Genomic DNA, 22,190 nt, shown 5'->3' on the forward strand with positions numbered 1-22,190 from the left:
CAAAGCCACCAGGCAATCTGTTTCGTTTTACCTTTCTGTCCAGGTAGGGAAAGTACTATGCAGCTTCTCACCATTTTACTTGTGACATCCTTGTGCTCTGTAGCACAGTGCTGAGCACTCTCTTTCTAAAGCAACAGAACCAAAATCCTTCCATGATGGTACTATCTGGGGACTTCATGTCTATGGGAATGCCATTTAAAAAACTTATCTGATACACTTACCTTCACGTGTTGATTCTTTTCCAGACCTTGCATGGCTTGTAGTAGTCATGTTTGTTTTTGTGGAGCTGTTTTCCAGATTCACCCATGCTTGAACTGAATGATTTTGATGATAAATTCCTAGGATATAAAGAAAACTGCCACTTTAAATTGTTCTATGAGCAACAAAAGCCAGAGCTGAGATGATAATAGTGACACTTACTGTTTTTCTCTGTTAGACAGATCATAGGTTTACAATTAATTACTAATCTTGGAATCTCTGCTAGATGCAGCTGTTTCCCAAATTTAGGGTATATTTCCATTTAGCATGTCTTCACAAAATATGAAAACACTAAATTAAAATTAAAATATACGACAGAGGATTGTGAAGATCTGTTACAAGATACAAGGCTTTTTTTTTTTTTTTTTAAACATTGGTGATCATTTCCTACTCTTTTTTTCTAGCACTTTTTATTTTGTTATCTTTGTTTTGGTAAATAGCCATTCAGGAAAATGGTTTGTGCAAAGAGAATGAAAATAAAGGCATGAAGGAAAATACATGCACTACCATCTCCTGTCTCTTCCTCTGAGATTTTATGTATGCTCTGCTTCAAAAACCAGTTTAAAAATAAAAAAGATGAGGGCGGTAGCAATCTGCTCCATTTATGCAGATTAGGTATGGCCCTCAGGCACCTGCCAAATTGCTAATATGGCCTTCAGTTGGGCCTGATTAGTGGGAACCCAAATCTTTTTCTTTAAAACAAAAATGTATTTGCTGGTGATAAGTTAGCAACAGAGGTGATATTTTTACTGAAGACTATGGGTCAGGTCACTGTAAAGCAGTCTCTCAGTGTGTGGATCCGTCATATTAGCCTCAGCACTTATGATTTCCTCTAGTCTTATGTGACTTCTCCCAAGGACATTGGGGTTTCCAGAGACCAATGGGACTGTGACCCCCCACTCTGTGCTGTGGATACTTTGAGAAGTCATTTGCACTACATTTCAAATGAAAATGTCAATTTTGTAAAACACATCTGTAGACCTTATGTTTGCAAGAGCAAATATCTTAAATAATCCAGAATTAATGTTTGTAGAAGTATACTCATTCTGAACAGTTGAATTTTTGGATTATTGTAGCAGCCATTTTAAATACCCTTGAGTGAAGCATTAATTATCTTCCAGAAAGATAATAGAGACAGCAAATATGGAAATCACAAGCATTTTTTATGACTCTATTAGAGCAGGATTTATGGAAATATTTTGATACTAATGATGACACTTTGTGGGAAAAGAGTAAAAGGCTGTTATGAATGAAGCCTGGATTGGAAATTCAAACAGACAAAATTAGGGCCCTATCTCTAGGTTTGGGTGCATAAAGAGTTAAATAAAGTAGTTCTTTGTCAGTTGTTGAAATCCACCCCATGTTGAAAATTGTTAGATATTTAACATGAGTTGTATCTCCTGTGAAGTTGTGCCCCAGATTACTTTTGTCCAGGGATGAACAAGAAGCATTTAAACAGTTGACATTTTACATCATCATAGATTGATCAGAGACAGAAGTAGCTGTGCCCCAAATCCAGTATAAAATCCTTCACGTAGTTTTGCTTTACATGGAATGATTTATGGATGGATACAAGATCTATTTTTCTGGGGGGTGGGGTTGGGGAGGCTGAGGCAGAAGGATTACAAGCTCCAGGCCAACCTCAGCAACTTAACAAGGCTCTGAACAACCTTGTGAGACCCTGTATCTGAATATAAAAAAGCGGGGGGACTGAGGATGTGACTCAGTGGTTAAGTGCCCCTGCGTTCAATTCCTGTTACCAATAAATAAATAAATAACATAACATAAAATTCTGTTTTTCTGAGGGCCTCATTCTTTTTGTTAAAAGCATTATCACACATACCGTCCCAATCCAACATTTTGTGTCATCCAGTAATTTGGTATTAGGGGCAAAAATTGCAAAGCTTTTTCTATTTCCTTATTTTATTTGGCAAACTACAAATTAAACGCTAAAATTATATGTCACATAGATGAGATTGGGAAGGAAATCTGCAATCATTTTTGAACTCATATCGTTCCTAGAACATATTTATGTTTCAATATTATTATACAAGCATTTTTTTTTCTTTTCTTTTGAGCCTCTACTGTGTGTCAGGCACAAAGCTAGGGCTTTCAGATGAATGAAGTAGTCTGGTTGATTTTGACCAGTTTTGAGATGTATTCAAGAGTGAAAGAACCACAAATTGATAAACTTCCATAGGCAATTTAACTTACGTAAGTTTAGCTTACTTTGAGTCTTAGTGAAAATTGTTATATCAGAACTTAAAAACAAATGACCGGCTTTTTGTTTCTGGTGCCAATTATTTTAAAAATTGTGATAGTGGATAACTTGGCTAACTACTTTCCTCTTGTGTAGCAACATAGCAGTGCCATGGTGAGCTTAAAATAAATGCCCCATTTCTTGGTGTATCATTATGAAATGATTATGATAAAATACTTTTGAACAACTAGAAATGAGTGGAGGCTGCCTTGGGCCCACTGAAGTATCATCATCATACAAAAGGTTAGATATGAAAAAAATTAAGGATTCTTTTTCCTTTCCATGAATTAGAGAAGTATAAGTTAAAACAGGAGCAAAAGCAAAAAAAAAAATATATATATCACATATATATAAAACAGTAGCACAAAGTGAAATTACATGGATCCTTTTATTTTTCTTTTTGGACTTAGGGATCTGTGTGACTAAATACATTTTTGGGATTTGTGACTTTCGTTTCTTTTAGCGGTAGGATGTCAATGGTGGTTTGCTGTTAGAATCAATGTGAAACACTATGCAAGTTATTTTGAGGATGGTTGAATTTTAAAAATATGACTCCACGTGACACATTAGTTCTTAGTCCTCTTTGCAGACCTTTTCCCATATAGAACAGAGTAGAAATCCACAGCATCAGGTCTCATCTAATTCCTTCTCATTTTCCTTGCCAATTTTTATTTTTTAAAGTCTGAATAAAAGTGAGAATTTTTTGGGGGGAGGGACCTGAAACTGAGGAAAATATGCCATGTCCCCCTCAGTGGTGGAGAGGGTGAGATCCCTGTGGTCAGCACCTTCAGCAGTGCTTGTTGAGCTCCTGGCCACCCTGGGGTGGGCACAGTGGGCCCTACTCTGGGTATATGCTGGGTACAGGGCAGTACCAAGCATCTGAGTATTGAGAAAAAACGCAGAAAACAAAAGGTAAGTCTTGACTATGTTTTGAGAGCTTTTGTGTATCAATGGTTTCTGGGGAATTTATTAATATTTATAATTAGATAATATTCAGATTTTGGTTCCTTGTTCCTAATTTTTGGCATCACACTGCTCCCAGAATGAATGAGATTTATTTATGTATGTGGGTTATGTGGGGCGCTTTGTCTACATACCAACTTCTCTAAGGAGAGCAAATTACTTATGTGTGGAGGCCTATACACAATTTATTCCATTTAGTGCTATGCAAATACAAAATAATCTGAGAATATCTTACTTGTCCTAACAATTGTGTTATTGCCACAACATAATGGATCCCCTGGGAAAGTCACTCTAGGCTAATAATTTTAAGATAAAGATCCAGGGCACATAATCATATTTATTTAGGTACTAGTCCATTAGCAGTCTGTAGGCAGCAACTTTTGTTATTTTAGTAAGAAGTACAGTTGGTAGAATGATATGAAGTTAAAAAAAAAAAATCCTGATTGAGCCACGTTCCCTTTTTTGGTTGATATGAAAGCCATTGTTTTGCTCACCAACTGGCAGACCTTCAGTTATCCTGAATTTAGAAGTTGTTTACTATACTTTCATAGTTAAAAAAGAAAAGAAAAAAAGCCCTCCCTGAGAAACAAAAAGCTGGGTGTTTGCCATTTTGTTTTTTTTTTAGAAAAGTGGAATTTTAATGAAAGAAAAATCAAATCAATCCACCACTTTAATGTTGAGTTCATTTAAACAGTTTTGAAGGCTTAATATGTCGTTTTAGATGACAGTGATTGAAGTTGCCATTATTGGACCACATTTTGATCTAGGATGTCAGGGCTGCAAGAGGCCCTGGAGATAGATCCTTGATAATTCTTTGGGAATGGAGTAGATTTCATAAGAAGATCTGGTTTGAAGGCTTCATGCTCCAAGGCCTATCCCCACGCCTTCCTCACCTGTGGAACATTGCTTGTGCTGAACTTCCTGGATGTCCAGGGGACCTAAAAATGTGGTAGCTCAATTTTCTTCTTGTTGGGGTTGGCTGGGGTAGAGTCTGGGTAGGGAGCTCAAGGTAAACCTGCATGGCAGGGAGTTCTCCTTTCCTCCTTCCTTCCCTCCTTTTCTTCTCTCTGAGCCTCTGCTATCTGCAGGTACTGTTCTGTATGTGGAACCTAGAATCCATCAAGTCATATGCACACCAAGTGTTTTGGGTGCAGAAGCTCCCTGGGATCATTGTAGCAGAGAACAGGGCATGAAATTCATTTCCTGATGCCTCCTCTCAGACTTGGGGCCACTCCTAAAGATGACTGAATGAAGCTCAGAGATGATAAATGAAAAAGCCATTGTTACTCAGATATGACACATTTCCACGCTCAGGGTCTTTGTACTACATCAGATGACTTGTTGTGATAGTCAGTGACATTTTAGGAGATTCAAGTTTTTGCTTAAGTAAAGGTAACTTTCCCTTAAAAACATTTAAAAAAATGCAATGCTTACCTCATTTTCATGTTAATTTAAAATTTACATATTTATACAGAACTTGATTCTTTTCAGTGCACTTTAACTTGTTTTATTTTATTGTAATTACTGTTTTTTGAGTTGGGCAGGTATTTGTTTGTTTTATTTCATTTTTGCTTTCAGAGTCTCATTTTATAGAAGAGAAAATCAGATCCCAGAAAGGTTGAGTTGCCTACCCAACAGAGCTGTAGACAAGATTAAAACCTGGATCTCTGATTTTCCACCTGCTCTTTGTCAAACAAAATGGTTTACTTGTTATGTGACCCAGTGAATTTTAGGCATCCTCATGCTTATGGGCCTTATCTATAGGTAGGATTGTTAAAATGAGTTAAATTGACATGAATCATGCTTTCTGGTGGTTTATACTGAGAGAGCACCTCTTATGTATTGGGCCCTTGTTCATAACTATTATAATTGTAGTGGGCATATTTCAGAGTTTGGTTTGCAACCTTTAAATATGACATTTCCAGAAATGCAATTCAAAAAACTGTCAGAACTATAAAATATATAAAATATGCAAATTATGTGCATTATTAGGTTTAATAGTACAGTATATGTGAAAATGTGCCTGGTTTATATGTATATGAACATTGACAATAAAAATTTTTTAAAAAATATTCTGAAGGAACAAAAACAAAAGCAAGTCTCTAAATCAAAAGCAGTTGCCACTTGTAAAGATTACATCCATATTTGCTGGTATGCCTTGTAGTTTCTTAACAAATTACTGTAAAATCAGGTTAGTTGGTACATGAGTAAAAATGTACACCATAAATGAGTATACTTCTTTGCCTTCATATAGTATGGCAACATTTTCTTTGATAATCTACAAGCCATCATGATATTGTCCTTGAGATCAGGTATTATACAGCCCTAAATTATAGGAAACAGAACATGCCTGAAGGATGATTCTGGAATATATAATTGGGAATAGGCAATTGATAGAGTTTCCGAGTATTAAGTCCAGTGATGGAGCACCTGGAATACCAGGTCCTCAGGAAAATCTGTGGCAACATTTTGGCTCTCATTGAAAAGAATACATGTAATTAATTAGGAGTAAAGTGTGTAAGTTAACTGTGTTTTAATTCTTTGGTGGAGACTTCCTACTCCAGAGCATACAACAATGGGGCATGAACAGCTTCTGCTAGAACAGAGAGAAGAAAGTTTGAACCTGTACTTTTTCTTTGATTATTGAAGATACTGTAGGGGTACAAATGCTGGAGGGAAATCTCTTTATACAAATATATCTCTGAATAGAAAGGAGGCAGGGAGAGGGGGAGGGAGAGATAGATAGGGAGAGGGAGAGGGAGAGGGAGAGGGAGAGGGAGAGGGAGAGAGAGAGAGAGAGAGAGAGAGAGAGAGAGAGAGAGAGAGAGAGAAAGCTTGAAGCTTGTTTGTGTTACCTGCCAAAATTAGTCCTTTAATTTGAACCTCTTTAGATAATGATTAAACTTGGAGCAATAATAAGAAAATACATACCAGATGAAATAGTTTTTAACCAGTGGCAGAATTTTAGAACTGATCTCAAGATTAATTTCTCGCAACACTTTTCTTTCTCATTTGTCCTATTCCTCCATGTAATAGTTTTAAATGGCACTCTTATGAAATAAATAGCTAAATACCAGCCATATTTTTTTCATATCCTGACCAATATTTTGGCTGCTTTTCAGAAGAATTGGAATTTTGAAAATTAAATAAAGGTTTCTAAAATACCAACTTCAGAAAGTTTTATTTAATTTGGGCAATAATTTTGTTCTCTCTCTCTCTCTCTGTTTCTCTCTTTTTCTCTCTTGCTCTCTCTCTTTTTTGCAATAGGGTCTTTATTAATTTAGTCTAGTTACTTAGTGCTTATATTAAATAATCTAATAAAAGTCAGAGTTCTAACATAACGTTTCCCAAATGTGAAGCAGCATCTATTACATGAGACAAAATCTTCATGCTGCAAAATGTAAAGCCATGTATACAATTACAAGGCACCAAATGGTACTGTATATATTTTATAAGTAGAATGTTTCTGTAGTGTAAGGGGGTGGTCAGCTCAAAAAAAGTTGGCAGATTGCTGTGTATCATTATAGTTTATTCAGAAATGACTCTAAAGTTGATTTTAGTTTTTAAATATTAACATCCCTCCTGATGATTATTTCCCCTGAAAAATGCAGATATGATTTAAAAATAAAAGGCAGAGTTCTTAGTTAAAAATTCTATTGTGTTTGTCAATAATACCTGAATTTTTGAAGTAGAGAAGCTATCTGCAGAGTTGGAAATACTGTGTTCAGTGTATGTGCATGTGTATGTGTTGATTTTTAGATAAATTTATCTAACACAATAGCCTCAACATTTATTCTGAATTGTTGAATTATTTATCCTTGTCTGGTGTTTTCTTTTGTGTTATTGTAAATACAGGATTAAGTGCATTGTAGGCTCCCAGACAAGTGTTTTGTGAGGTTTCATTAATTTGTGTAAATCACTTAAATAATGTAAAATGCCCAAAGAATGCTATTTCATTTTCCATTTACTTTATTCCAGTGCAAGTCATCTGATGTGTGTGTGTGTGAGTGAGTGAGTGTGTGTGTGTGTGTATGTGTGTGTGTATAGAGAGAGTGTATATATATAGAGTGGGGGGAGTCTTTAAAATCAAAATGGATGGTATTGAGGAGTGTTTTTTATTCCAATAAGTTGTATTGGAGTACTGCTAATCTGTGCATTATAGAAGAAAATATGTGTACTTCAAAAATCATTTTTACTTTGCCTTTTTTCTCTCTCCTCATTGAAAAATCATTCCCACCACAGGTTTAGCAATAATAACTACAATTTATGCCATTTCGCTGCTACAGTTTGATGATATACCACAGTCAGGCCACAGGTTAGAAACACAGGCTGAGTTATTATATACTGCTGGGTAGTGATTTCCTGTGAACTGATTTATGGATAAATAATTCTATGTTCTTATTATATAGGACAGACAGTTTTTAATTTCTTTAACAAAGCATGGCCTAACAACAGAAAATTATATGCTATAGAATAGGGACACAGCCACTCGAGGAGGATAAACAGATGCAATCAATGTCATGAGTTCTCCTGTTTTTACAAGGGCCCTCATCAGCAGTTGGAGCATTGTGGAAATAATACAGAGAACCAGAAGCCCCAAGGCTTAGTTATTCTGAGACTGGGGTTTTTATTGACGCTTTTGCTGAGATCTTTTCCAGGGAGTTATGAGATATATAAACCCCAGCCTTTGGATATTAAAGCTAATGTCTCATTTTTTCCCAGACTGGGTTTTCACTTTGCTTTTAAAATTAATGTCAAAATGCACCTGGAATAAAAGAAAATTATCCAGCCAGCTGCATTATAAGGATACTGCTAATATCTTGTGTGGTTGTATGTATCTGTCTTACAGATGGATTTGTGGGTTTTAATCTGCAATATTCCCACTATATATCTGTTTTATCAGTGTCTGTCTCCATGCCACTGAAAACTCTAAGAATTTTTCTCATGTACTGTACAGGTGATCTGTTGCAGCCTTCATGTAGTCAATATTTCTGATATTTGTACAGGGTAAATGCTATTGTCTTGCTTTATTTTGGGAGTAGTTTCAACTGGCTATGTGTTTAGCAGTAGTAAACCTCTCTGTTCAACTGTGACCTCCATAATTGCAGGGACAGTGTACATTGGGTTATCTTTGCATATTACTGATTCATGCTAGAGACAGAAAAAAAATTCTCAAATGAATCAGTAACTACTGTTTAATATAAATCTTTCTCATATTCCATTGATTATACTGTATTATCACAATTTATTTTATTTTCACAAATGATTGACTTTCTAAATCCTTCAATCAAATATCAATCATCTATACTATGTAGTATCATAGCTCTTGTGTTTTTACATTTAAGAAGAAAATAATAATAAAGATATGAATTCTGTATTTACTTAGAAGTGTCTTTGGTTTCTTTGAGGAAGATTAAAACTGATAAAAAAATACCCCAAACACATGAATGCAAGTAATTATTGATATTTCTATTTTTGCAAAATGTCAACTCTTGACTCTGGCAGAATACTGCACTGAGAGGGTAAAAAAACTGGTTTCCATTATTGTATCTTTTTAATTTTGGACAAAAATTGCTTCCATTCCCAACTTAATTTTATGTCACTAATGGGAAATTTACCTACAATTGCATTTTGTTATTTGGTCTGAATACATTACACAAAGAGTGGATTGGCACTCTGTGTTTTAGAATGAACAGATTTGTCTGGATATAAACAGTTTTATTTATATTGTGCTCAATTCAATCATGTTAACATTTGTATGAATTTCAACTCCAAAATAAAGGCCCATAATTTGTGACTCAAAGACCTTGAAACTACATCTGTAATAGTCTTCAACACCAGGCATTTTCTAAATGTTTGCAGATGATAAATTCCTCAGAAATAATAAAGATGATTTGGGAAACAATGTTTATGTCTGAAATGGCACTCTGTGGGGGACTATTTTTTCTCGAGAAGTCCCAAGCGTAGCTGGTTGTTCAGTCTTTGGGGCTTATCACCTGTTTGCTCATTGGTCTCATTTGTTCCTTGGTTTAATGCTGAATGCCAAGACCCTGCCTGATGTGTGACTGTAGATGAGTTGTGGTCCTGCTCTCCAGGGTCTCATCCTGTGCACAAGGTACACTGGAAGGCAGCAGTGGCAAAATGAGAAGAAAGGATCTTGGTCTAGCAGGCCCAAAACTTGCAGAATGAAGCTCAGGTCCTCGTCTGGCTGTCACCCACTGATGCTCTTAAAAAGCTGCTCTCCTTGGAGCTTTAGATTACTTGCAAGCAGAATGTTGACTCTCTGTGATCTGCATGGGATGAACTTATGGTCCTAGAAAGCACTTGGTAAACTGTAAAGTCACCATAAAGGGACCTTGTGACAAAGTAAGTTCCTTATAAGATACTTAAACCAAATAAGAAAAATTATGGTTCAGCTTCAGGTGGGTTGATCAGAATTGGAATTATTTCCAGGGCAGAATTTGAAGAATGTATAAAATTTCTGAGTACTGAGTACTGACCCCCAATATTCACTTCTGGAAAGCTTATACATAGTTTTGGAAAACCTCGAATGCCTGGCTCGGGAGCATTCTGTATGAGTTAGGATAGAGGAGCAAGTCAGAGGTGAGTTTGTGTTTAGTCTCCTCTGCATATCAGCTGTGAGATTTGGGGCAAGTTAATTAGTCTGTCCATGTGTCAGTTCTCACATCGGCAGAGTTATCCCCATAATAATGCCTACCCTTTAGGGCTAACATAAGGCTTTAAGTGAAATTAAGAGTTTAGGACAGGATTGTCCCATATAAGTGCTTGGTAAAAATCAAGGGGAAGCAAAACCCAGTGTGAACATAACACCATCAAAGCTGATCTTTAGGAGATTAAATTGTACTGGAACGCAGCCAGTGAAAAGAGGGAAGCTTTCTGAGGGCAGGAAAAAAGAACTGAAACAATGCAGGTGGTTGTGTCTACACACAACCCCAATAGGACTTTAAGATGGGATGCAGATCTCACCAAATCTATAGTGTAATGAAGGAGGACAAAAAAGAATTGTTATATGCCCATTGGGGATAATGTCTAACTCACAGCATTAGAGAAATCTCAGATAGCAGAGTGACAATGAGTATACAGATTTATTTTCAGTGCTTTCACCCTGTAAGTAATTTTTGCAACCCTAATCTGCGGGTTACAAAATAAGAAAAATCTAAAGATTAAATTAGGTAGTGTACACACAAACACACACACATGACACACATACAGTCTAGCCAGTCAGGTAGTAGATTCTCATAAAAAACTCTGAATCAATTATTATTTTTTGAAACAAATTAGCTGTGTCTGCCTTTAAAAAGACATTGAAAAGTTCTGAATAATGACTAAAGAATTGTTGAGGGTATATTATATCCAGGTTCTGCACTAAGGGCTTTATGTTTAATATGCACAATATTCCTATAAGATCAGCATGTTTATCATTCCATTTTACAGCTGAGAGGATTGAGGTAGGGAGAAATATAAGTAGCTTTCTTAAGTCATGTAATTAGGAGATGGGGAGCCAGGATGTGATCAGAGACAATTTGATTTGGAAACCTGCATTCTTATTCATAGTCACTTGTGGCATACTGCTTCCCAGTTTGATTTCCTTAGTTAACATTTGACTACTATTCTAAGTAATATTTTTGTCTATTTTTTATCAGGGAAGTAGCACTGTTCTAAGGAATGTATTTTAAAGAGGATGAATATATTAGACAGAGACCCTGCTTGTAGAAAAGTCTTATTGACAAGAGCTCCTGCAGCCCCCTGCCTGGCTAAAGGAGAGCAGACTCCTGAGTAGAGCCCTCCTATAGCAGACTGTACACCTGCAGACCCTGGTAGATAGTCAAGCATAGAGCATGACTTCTAGGACTGTGCAGGTTAATTAATCACAGTAATGCAATGAAGAAAAAGCACACACTACCTCCCTTGCCTGAGAAAATAGCATGCATCAACAGCTCTCTTCCAAGATGTAGAAACCAACCTGGAGCAGCTGCTCTATGTGGAGGTATTAAGTGTTGTGAAAACACCTGTGTGTGTCTAATTCCAGCCCAAACAAGTCTCCTCTGGCTCATCAAGGTGGAGAGAGAATTTACCTAAATGGAGATGACTATCTCCAGTAGACCAATTTGTCTGTTATTTCCTGTACAGATTTCTCCCCCTCCATTTGAAAAAAAAAAATTGTGGTATAATTTGCATACAATAAATGTGCACATATTAAGTGCTTGGTTTGATGAATTTTGACAATTTTTATACCCATGCAACCACCAGCCCTAACAAGAAAATCCCTGTATGTCCCTTTCTAGTAAATTCCCTCTCCTGTTCCTCTGACTTCTGTCCCCATAGATTAGTCTTGCCTGTTGTTGGATTTGATATAAATAAAATCATACAGATATATTCTCTTGTGTGTGGCTGCATTGTGGAATGTTCTCCATAAATAAAGAGGCGAAGACTGACACACACATCAGGGATGAATGTTCTGTAGAGTTGTGCATGGAAGTTTGCAAGGTTCATTTTCTTCATATTACTTCCATATTCTTAGTAATAAAAGTGACCCACAGAGTCTGCTTTTTCTCCATGCCTATCATGGTGTATGATTTCTGACTTCATTTTCCCTCTCTATTCTTTTATGATTAAAAAAAAATCCGACCTTTAGAACATGGTCAGTTTAGATTCCTCTCAGGGGGTGATCACAATCATGGTTCTGGAAAGGAAGTTAACATTGTGGAAGGATCTTTTGAAAACAGAAGTTTGTCAGATACGTTGCCCGCTATCTTTTTAGTATTTACAAATGCCAGAAGGAGAAGCCAGGAAGCACACCAGCCCTGGTGGGTGGTGTCCGGCAGGCCCTGGCTGTTCATTTCATGGCGACCACACGCTGCGTGCTGTGCACTTCTCATTGTCATGAGGGAGAATGTTAGGAAAACTATCCCCACAAGAAAACAGCTTTTCTTGGCAAGTGAAATATGACTTCAGGAGCCAGAACTGGAGACATACGGTACTATGAATGAGAGCTGTGTTACTTTATTGGATCTGAGTCCAGGCACTATTTATACTGCAGCATATTCAGCACCAGATTGTTAAATCTTAATACTGAAACAGTGCATCATTTTAATATTTTTGTTCTGTTTATTCCCTGTTTTCAAGCATTATGTCAAGCATTGCGCATTCATTTATTTCATCTTGGACAGGACGTGCCCTGACCAGAGAGTTCATTTCTGATTGTGGGGATTTTGCTCCATAGCTATAAAGCATCATTTTGTGAATCTTTTTTAAAAATACACTTGGGTATACAGGTGTTCTCTCTCTTTCTTTGGTGATAATATATATATATATATATATATATATATATATATATATATATATATATATATATATTTTAAAAGAACCATGTAGTTAGACTCACCTATATTTTCAAAAATCACAATAAAAAATGCAGTTTTTCTTTTATCTCTCAAACATGACTTTTTTATGTGTGACGATTTTTGACATCCTGGGGACCATCAGGTTTTTTTTTCCATAGTCTAGAAATAAAATTTTTGTTATCCTCTGCCATTTGTGAAATGAGTTTCTCTATTTTTCTTCATCAGTGTTCTGTGTGCCCTACGCACCAGATAAGCTGGGCCCATCTGATGAATAAGTTAGCATTTTCACCATATGTTGCTGAAGCCATCCCATGAATCTGCCTGGAACAAGGGTGTTCCTAAAATTGCTGCTCGCTGTAGACCAAGGATGACCAGGATTTTTACTCTTTTCTCCTTCTGCGGTGTGTTTGCCTTGTGCAGCAGGAAACCCACAGGGAAAGGGTACTATTGTCATTCTAAAAAGAGCCAAGGTATTAAAAAAAGCAAAGGAGCTGAAGGCATCTCTGCTATTTCTGATCTGGGGTCAATGTGTGTGCCATTGCATTTGGCGCAGGAAGGCAGCCCCTCTTTCTGGTGGAATGCGGGATGTGGACCTGGAGGTTCACTCTGCTTCATCTATTGCACATTCGCTTTGGGAATAACACCACAGTCAGAATGTGACCGCGTGCTGAGCCCACACACAGGAATTTTCTTGTTCAATTCAAAACCGAATCTTGTATTTACTTAAAGCTTGCTTTTTTTTTTTTTTTTTTTGTCTATGAAATCAGCAGTCCTGTATATTTAGCATCATTCTTAAGTTAGACTGTGAATCAAGACTTTGGGGGAAGGAAGTATCCGTATGGTTTTCTAAGTAATTTAAGAAACAGGAAAACATAAAAGAACTGATTGTCCATGATTAAATCTCATCCTTTTCATTCCCATCTTCCTGTGTAGTTAACTAACTCAATTGTCAGCCAGAAAGAAATAGCTTATTGCACTGGGTTGTAAAATATCTGAGTGGGCCTTGAGTGTTGACTGTTGAATGACCTTCTTAACATTGAGCAAACAATGGGAAGGTTTAATAAATAGCAGATATGTGTTTATTATGTTTTTCTTCCCTGTGCAGGAATAATCAAGCTGGGGAGGTGGAACCCTCTCCCCCTCAGTTATGTGACAGATGCACCCGACGCGACGGTGGCCGACATGCTGCAAGATGTCTATCATGTTGTGACTCTGAAAATCCAATTACAAAGGTGGGTGTTTCTGAACATCTGCCTTTCCTTCCTTTTGGAGTTAGTCTGTCGATCATAGATGTACTGCAGAGAGCAGCATGTCCTGTCTTCATTAATATCTAGACATTGGATGAAATGAAAAGGAGGAGAGAGAGAGAAAGAGGAGGGAAGGAGGGGGCGCTGTACCAGGCATCTTTATAGTCCACATTCCAACTGTTTTATGTTTTGTTTTCAGAAGCAGTGAAGTGGTAACCCAGGGGCAGCTTGATAAATCATTACAAAGCTGCAGGGAACCTGACGGGGAACTTTCCACAGCCCCTCATTCAGTGGGTCCTCTAGGCATGGTTCAAAGCTTAGCATGTGGCATTTGAAGAATAAACCCCTCGGCTGTCTTTTTGTGTTATGAAGGATGAGTTTGGGTCCTGTGGCAGGTTTACCAAGCGTGCACTGGCACTGGAAATCTTTTTTCTCTCCTTCTGATGACCACCCCAGTGAAATGCACTCTGTGGCCTTCAGAGACACTTGGAATGTTCCCTCAATTTCTCCCTCCCTTCCTTCTTCCAGATAGGCTATCCAAAGCAAGGTATGCCTCTAAAGGTTCTTTGCAGTTTTAGTTGTAAAGTGCCTGGTAGTTGTGACTTCAGGAATGCTGTGTTTCAGTTTTCTCCTTTTGGAGAATTCATTCTTTAATAGGGACCCAACATCCCTCTCCTTATCTGGGAATGCTCCAGTGTCTTATCTTAGAAGTTATCTTTTGACAGAAGAGTAACATCTCTGTTTCTGTGAGAGTGGAGGCTGGGCCTTCAGACTTCAGATCTGCTGTAACATTTGCCGACATTTGACCTTAGGAATGCCTAGTAGTTGAATATGTGTTGGGAAAGTTTATCGCCACACTGCCTTGCCATTTTCATTAGCACTTTGAGGGAAAAAAAATCGCTATTTTTAAAAAATAGGTGTTTCTTCATATTCAAAGTGACTGCTTTTGTTAGGAAGTGGGATCACTAACTTAGAGACCTGTTGAGGTTCAAGTTCCTGGAGAGGCAGTTTTGCTTCCTTTCCCTCCCTTCGGGCCCACCTTAGACACCATGGCTCGGCAGCTCTCCTAATGCTGGCGCAAGGTGGTGGAGCCACCACTGCACTCCTGTCTTCTGCTGTCACAGCCCTCCCTTGAGTTCTTGGGTTGTTCATTGTCCCTCTGTTTTGCAGTTGTTCGAAGTTGGAAGACTTGCCTGCGGAGCAGTGGAACCATGCCACAGTCCGCAATGCCTTAAAGGAACTGCTCAAAGAGATGAACCAGAGCACATTAGCCAAAGAATGCCCTCTCTCCCAGGTCAGTATCTGCAGGGGAGGTCTGGGAAATGGAAAGCCATCGGTGGACTGTCTAGCAGGAGGCTACTTCTGCTTAGGCAGCTGTCGTTTCTTTTATTTATGCAGTCGCACTACATTTGTGGTGGAAAAAAACAGAGATTATGGTGCTTTTGGTTATACAGTAGAAATTATCACTTACTGAGAACTTTGATGCATTAGGAACATGTGAAAACATTCTTACTTACATAACCATCAGCTTTTCATGTATATTTAGCGTCAGTCTTAAGTTATAAGAATGGGGCATTGCTGCTTAGAAGTTACAGACCTGTTAGGGGTGATGAAGTAGGGATCATTGGAAGTAGGGTTCAATGTCTCTGTTTTACAGACCAGGAAACTGGGGCTTGGATTAAAACTTAAATTCCCACTTCAGGGCCAGGCACTGTGGTACTTGACTGTAGGAGGCTGAGACAGGAGGATAGCAAGCTTGAGGCCAGCCTCAGCAACTTAGCAAGGCCCTAAACAAATTATTGAGAACCTGTCTCAAAATAAAAAATAAAAAGGGCTGGGGAAGTAAGACAGTTGCAAAGTGTCCCTGTGTTCAGTGCCCAATATGGAAAAAAAAAAAATCCTGCCTAAAGTACTCAAGCTGGTTAAGTGGCCACTTGAAATCTGGCTCCAGACTTTCCCTTCCAAAGCCTGTGCACCAGAACATTGCTTTGCTTGGTCAATGGAATGAGTCAGTCATTCCTTAACCCATCTCTGCAAGACAAATCAGGCCTCTTTCCTTTTGGTGGAGAGAGATGATCTTTACATCCATTACACTTGTAGAGATTTTTGAGCAAGTTCAACATGTAAAACTGCACCATGAGAAAAAGTAATAGTCCATTTTTAGTGAACCAGCATAAGCTAAAACCATGAAAATAAAAGATTGAAAGGATCAAAGGAATGAACCAAAGCCAACCCATATTAGGTATTTCCTCATTCATCTTGGCAGTTCCATAAAGGAACAATTCAGTGGATAGTACATATTTTCTTGAACATCCCAGTGGTCTATAATTCAAAAGAGCAGCCTTGACGGCAGAATAAAAGAGTGGAGAAGCCCTTAAAAGGGCAGCAATTGTAGTCTGAAGCATGTATATTTAAAGGGGGGAAGTCATGATTTAGCCATTCTGTCTGGCCAGATGCTGGAAAGTATAGGTTGTCTTGTGTCTCTGTGTATTTATTTTTGATTTCACCTTTCAAAATGTGTTTAAGTGGTGACAGCCTCTTCCATGTCCCCTAAGGTTCACTTCCAGCGCCTTTTTCAACCTTATAGGCTGTTCCAAGCAGCCTTATTTACCACACCTTACACCCCTTATTAGGTGGTCTTCTTTCTGCTGCAGTTTGAAAGCATTATGAAAACTGTTTCCTGTGGCTTATTTATTCTTACATGAGGAAGAGTTAAAAACTGAGGACTGTTTTTGACTGCGAAACCTCAGGTCCTCAGGATTTTGATCCATTTAAATAAGCAGAGCTACCAGTACCTACCTTGTCCACCTTGGAGGTTCTCCAGATGCCAAATGGCATGACTACAGAGAAGACAGTCTTGTAACTGAAAATCACAATGAAGAACAAATAATTTGCAAATGCACGCCCCTTGCAATATGCTCTTATACCACACATTATCTCTGACTTTAGATAACTTATTTTGTGGTTAACTATACATAACATGAAGTTTATGATTTTAACCATTTTTAAGTCTGTGAGTAGCATTAATTACCTTTATAGTGTTGTGCAACTGTCATCCCTCTTTCCAAACAATTAATCACCTCAAACAGGTCTGTAACCCCTAAGCAGCGATGTCCCATTCTCCTGTCCCTCTAGCCTCTGGTAGTTTCTACTTTCAGTTCTATGAATTTGCTTACTTTAGATACCTCACTTAATTGGGATCATAAGATATGTGTCCATTTTTGCAGGCTTATTTCCCTTAGCATATCCATATGTCTTTGAAACAGCTCTGTCTTGTGCCTTCAGCTGAGGTTTTGTTGTCAAATATTTGAGGAAAGAAAGGACTGACTAAAGTTATTGAACTGTGAAGATGTTACTGGATTTCCAGTGTGATGGTGCTACAGCATTTTTACAGTCTGCCTATACAAATAGACTGTGGGGGGAATTATTTCTGACATTCTCAGCAAGCCTTGTCCAATTGGGGATCATCAAAGCACCTAACTTATGTGTAAAATATGCCAAAATAACTGGGCAGTGAAATCAAGCAGCCAGTTGGGTTATTAGAAAAAACCAAATTGAGCATGTGTTTGCCTGTAGACAAGTGGCGATGGACTGTGTGGACCAGTCATGTGTTAACCGATTGCCAACTTTCCGTTTCATTTAGTCTTAAGTGCATGTACATAGGGATGTATCCTATCTTGTGTTAAGCAGTTGCCAACTGTCCCTTTCAGTTATTTTTCAAGAGTGGTTGTTTTAGTTTGTGGCCCAATCTCACATAACTCATGTTGAAGGAGATTCACAGACGACAGCTTGACAGTCATATCTCTAGCTGAGACATTGCAGTGACCATAAGAAATGATGGCACGATGAAGGGCCACCAGCTCTCAAGAGTAGTCTTTTCATGCTCCAAACTTCTGGAGGTAGTGTGTCTTTCAATTAGAATGGCAAAGGTTTTCATTTCTCATTTTACCTCTTTACTAAATTGAAGGGTAGATTATAATCTCATGTTTAATACATTGTTGAACATATCACAAAGTAGCTTGAAAATGAGCAAAGGATGCACATATTACTCATTGCCTGTCTCATGCAAAAGGAGGCAGGAGATGTCCCCCACCCCGGGGCATTCTCACTCACAGAACCTGTAATCATTCACTCTGGTTTTGAAATGTTCTCTTTCACAGCAGATGTATTATGTATCTGCAGTTTAGCTACTCTTAGTGTCACATTGCTATTCAAACAAATGAATCTCAGCTCACCAATAGGAATGTGGTGAAGGTTATTCAATTATTTCTTATATCCAGTGATTCAGTTAATTGAATAATTATGCAGTTTTTCATTGTATGTTTTTTTCTTTTTGCAGGAAAAGGGGATGCTCAGATCTCTGTCTTTCCAAGTGTATTGTGTAAATCATCTTAACCTGTGTTTAACAAAGTTGTGCTTTTTCCTAATAAGTTCTAAATTGCCTTTAGGTTCCTTAGTGTTCTCTGATTCTAAACTTGTTAATTAACACATAGAATGGATCTGAAGTCATTGCTTTGGTTTTACTTATTTATTTGTCACCTTATTTCTTGTTTGGTCTGAAGAAGTAGTTGCAGCATGAGCTTGTGCCAGCTGATGGACGTGGTGATGACTATTTCCTTCCTCCCATTAATTTGTTTCTCTTCTTAAGAGACCATGAAATGCTGCAGTCCAGTAGTGGGGCCTCTTTGTGTTGCTTCCCACTTGCTGTTTGACTTTGGACAAAAAAATAAAAAATAAAAAAAATTTCATTCTGAGCTTCTGAGCCCTCAGTTTGAAAATAGAACCATACTTACAATCACATGAGGTATCTATTCTCTGGGCTAGTTAAAAAACAAGTGAGTTTAAAATTTTATCTCAGCAACCTAAAAGAAAATTTATTTTTAGATAAGGCAATCGAGCTAAAATAAGTATAGTCGTGTGACACTTAACAGAGATTCATTCTGAGAAATGTGTTCTTACATGATTTCCTCATCGTGTGAACATCATAGAGTGTTCTCACACAGACCTTACTGGCATAGGTCAATCGTTCAGTCTGGCCTCTTGGTGCACTCAAGAGATTCAGTTCCAACTTGAGATGTAGGAGCCTGCTGTCATCCTGTTTCCCAGAAACTTTTTTTTTCTTTTTAAGTGAGAGGAGTACACTCTAAAATAAGGATAAGAAATGCAGTATAGTAAGTACATAAACCAGTAATAATCATTTGTTATCAAATGCTAGGTACTATACATTATTGTACAAGCTATACTTTTATATGACTGACAGCAGTAGGTTTGTGTATACCAGCATTATATCAAACACACCAGAAATGTGTTGTGTGTTACATTGCCATGTCACTAGGCATGTAAATAGAAATTTTCCAGCTTCTTTATTGTCTTATTGTTGTATATGCAACAATAAGTTCATATTGTTCATTGTTGATCAAAGCATCATTAAAGCAGCATGTGACTGTATTAATAACTATTATAATATTCTCTTACAGTTTAGCTTAAAGAAAAGTCAAGTCAGCTGGTTACCTTGGAGTAATTGAACTATGTGTCAGATTGACTATAAATAAGGACACTTAGATTTTGTTCCCCATCCCAAGTCCGTGTGTGTGTGTGTGTGTGTGTGTTTGTGTGTGTGTGTTTTACTGGAGATTAAAATCAGGGGCACTCTACCACTGAGCTATATCCCCAGTCCTCTTTTAATGTTTGAGACAGTTTCTTGCTAAGTTTCCCAGTCTGGCCTCGAATTTGTGGTACTTCTGCCTCAGCCTCCTGAGTAGCTGGTATTGTAGGTATGGCCTAAACAACTGGCTCCCATCTAAAGTCTTTATATTTAAAATTTTAAAGTGAATTACAAAGACATCTGAAATTTTCCAAAAGTTTCTGTAGTTGGAAAAATACCTTAAGCCTTTTTAAAAATTTATTTTAATTCATGTTATTCACAAAATATCCTTGTCTCCAATGACTATTTATGCAGAATTTATGGCTGTGTCTAGGCCTGAATGGGGGCTCCTTTGATTGTCCATCATAAGTGCTCCTTCATCCTTTCTTTGTCATAGTCCTTGCCGAACAAAGTGATGTTTGTTTAGTTTATGCAAAGTTATTTTGATTTTAGCTTAAGTCAGTAAAATAGTTCCTTATTTAATTGTTAAAAATAGTGATGCACCTATCTTCTGGATTATTTGTATCAATAATGCTTTCTATGACGTGGATATAGATTTCATTGCATTCTTGATCAAAAAAGTAGTTGCAGATTTTGTTCATTTATCAAAAATATGTGGGGACCCTAAAAGCCCAACTGTGTGGTTGTTCACCAACGCCTCCTTTTTAAATGAGTTGTGTGAAATATAGGCCCAGCTGGACAGAGATAGTAGAGCCCAGATTTTCATTTCTTTGCCACATAGGTTAACAATGGCCTTGTGAAATGTCAGTGAAGCTGCCACTGGAGCAAGGTCAACATAAGGAAGCCAGAGAGTGAGGCGAATATGAATTATCAGAGGCCAGAATGATGTGAGCCTGCAGCTTTACCTTATAGGCCAGGTAGAGTTGAGGAATAGCTCCAGGTAGTAGTTAAACACTTTCATTTTAGTCTGTTTTCCAGACTACTTTACAATAGAAACTTTAGCCCCGACTCCTGCCATGCTATATATACAATCTTTCCCAAGGATAACATTCATATAAACAGGATAGAGAGATGACAAGCACATTCACAACTATTCCCATACACCAGTATGGCTGGTGCATCTATTATTAGGGTGCTCTCATGCTAAAATTTTTATTATTATGACATTTCACTTTGGTATTTTAAAATTTCATCTCTGTCCCTTTTCATGTGTTAAATTTCAGTGACTCAGATATCCCACATCAGAACTATGTGAGACACGAGGGAGAAAAAAAGTGAAACAGACATAGCTACTGTCCTCAAGGGTCCCACAGTCTAGGGACAGAGAGAAAATCCCAGTCCAGACAGGGAGCTAACGGAGGCAATCAGGATACAGCTTTACTCTGCTAATAACACACAAAGTAGAACCCTGTCTCAGGTTGATTAGGATCTGATTTCCTAAGAGAGTAGGCAGTGCTCTGTAAGTTTTGTGAGAAACTCAGGTGATGTTGGCTCTTCGAGTTCTCAGTGCTGTGTTTAGACCCTGGGATTAAAAGAGTCCTTCTCACTGTCTCCCTTTAGAGAAAAGAGTTGTCATTTAGAGATCAGCAACTGGGGGAGGCCGGCCATCTGCTATGTAGAAAGGGCCAAAGAGGTTTCTGTGAAATGAATTAGGAGCCCCCACCTCCACTGGTGCTGCATAGTGATTACGAAAGAAAGTAAGTCTGATGTTTTAAATAGGAGTCTATGTCGGTCTGTTGTTTGAACCTCCTGGTAAATAACTTGCCATGGACTTGATTTATTGTTATCCTTTTTATCTCTACTACTTTGTAGAAATGTCATTAGAAGTTCTAAGATTCCTCTGAACTGCTGCATGTCTGGGGATAACATTTTCGAGACAGATGAGATTTCAAGGCAAAATATTAAATCTCGTGCAGGTCATTTGGGTCTCTTGAGTTGTTTACACTCTTTTGTTTTCAGATGAAAATTTACAAAAATAAAATCTATATCGAAAGCATACACATATGATATCACAGTTGATATAAGTTGACATCCACCACCAATGTTGGCCCAGATGTGCCATATCGTTGGCAAGTATGTCTCTGTAGGACATTGAGTTCAAGGTATACAATTATAATTTTAGTTTTTCTATGCTAAATCAGGTTATTCTCCCGTTTGCTTTCCTTCTAACTCCAATTAAACACAAATCAACTGAGGAGTTGATCTGAGGAGGGAGACAAGGATGAAGAGCAAGGAGGAATCATATACGTAAGCAACTCAGGAAGTTTAGCTTTGATTCCTTTTTGGTTGAAACACAGAACAAGTGTTAGGTTTAGTTTCCCCTGCTCTAAAATAGGACTGTTAATTTTTTCATTTGGTGAATTTTCACACGAGTGCTAATCACACGTTTCTATAAATTATATTAATTTAACTTATTTCCCTAAATGTTGTTCTGCAGTGTGTAGCACGGATGTTCTCAGAATCTTGGCTGTGTAAGCTTGTTGCAGTTGGAA

The 22,190-nt window shown here is 37.7% G+C and overlaps 1 protein-coding gene across 2 annotated transcripts in view; it reads left to right on the forward strand.

Annotated features, from left to right (window-relative positions):
- The window catches only part of Satb2 (SATB homeobox 2), a 169,423-nt gene that overhangs the window by 55,915 nt on the left and 91,318 nt on the right, over positions 1 to 22,190 (forward strand). For both annotated transcript variants that reach the window (XM_076866187.2, XM_076866186.2), the window contains exons 3-4: positions 13,952 to 14,078; positions 15,264 to 15,387. In XM_076866187.2, coding sequence (XP_076722302.1) covers positions 13,952 to 14,078; positions 15,264 to 15,387 — 251 coding nt within the window. The remainder of the gene's footprint in view (positions 1 to 13,951; positions 14,079 to 15,263; positions 15,388 to 22,190) is intronic.

Source organism: Callospermophilus lateralis, chromosome 9, assembly GCF_048772815.1.
Source record: "Callospermophilus lateralis isolate mCalLat2 chromosome 9, mCalLat2.hap1, whole genome shotgun sequence".
Classification (NCBI taxonomy): domain Eukaryota; kingdom Metazoa; phylum Chordata; class Mammalia; order Rodentia; family Sciuridae; genus Callospermophilus; species Callospermophilus lateralis.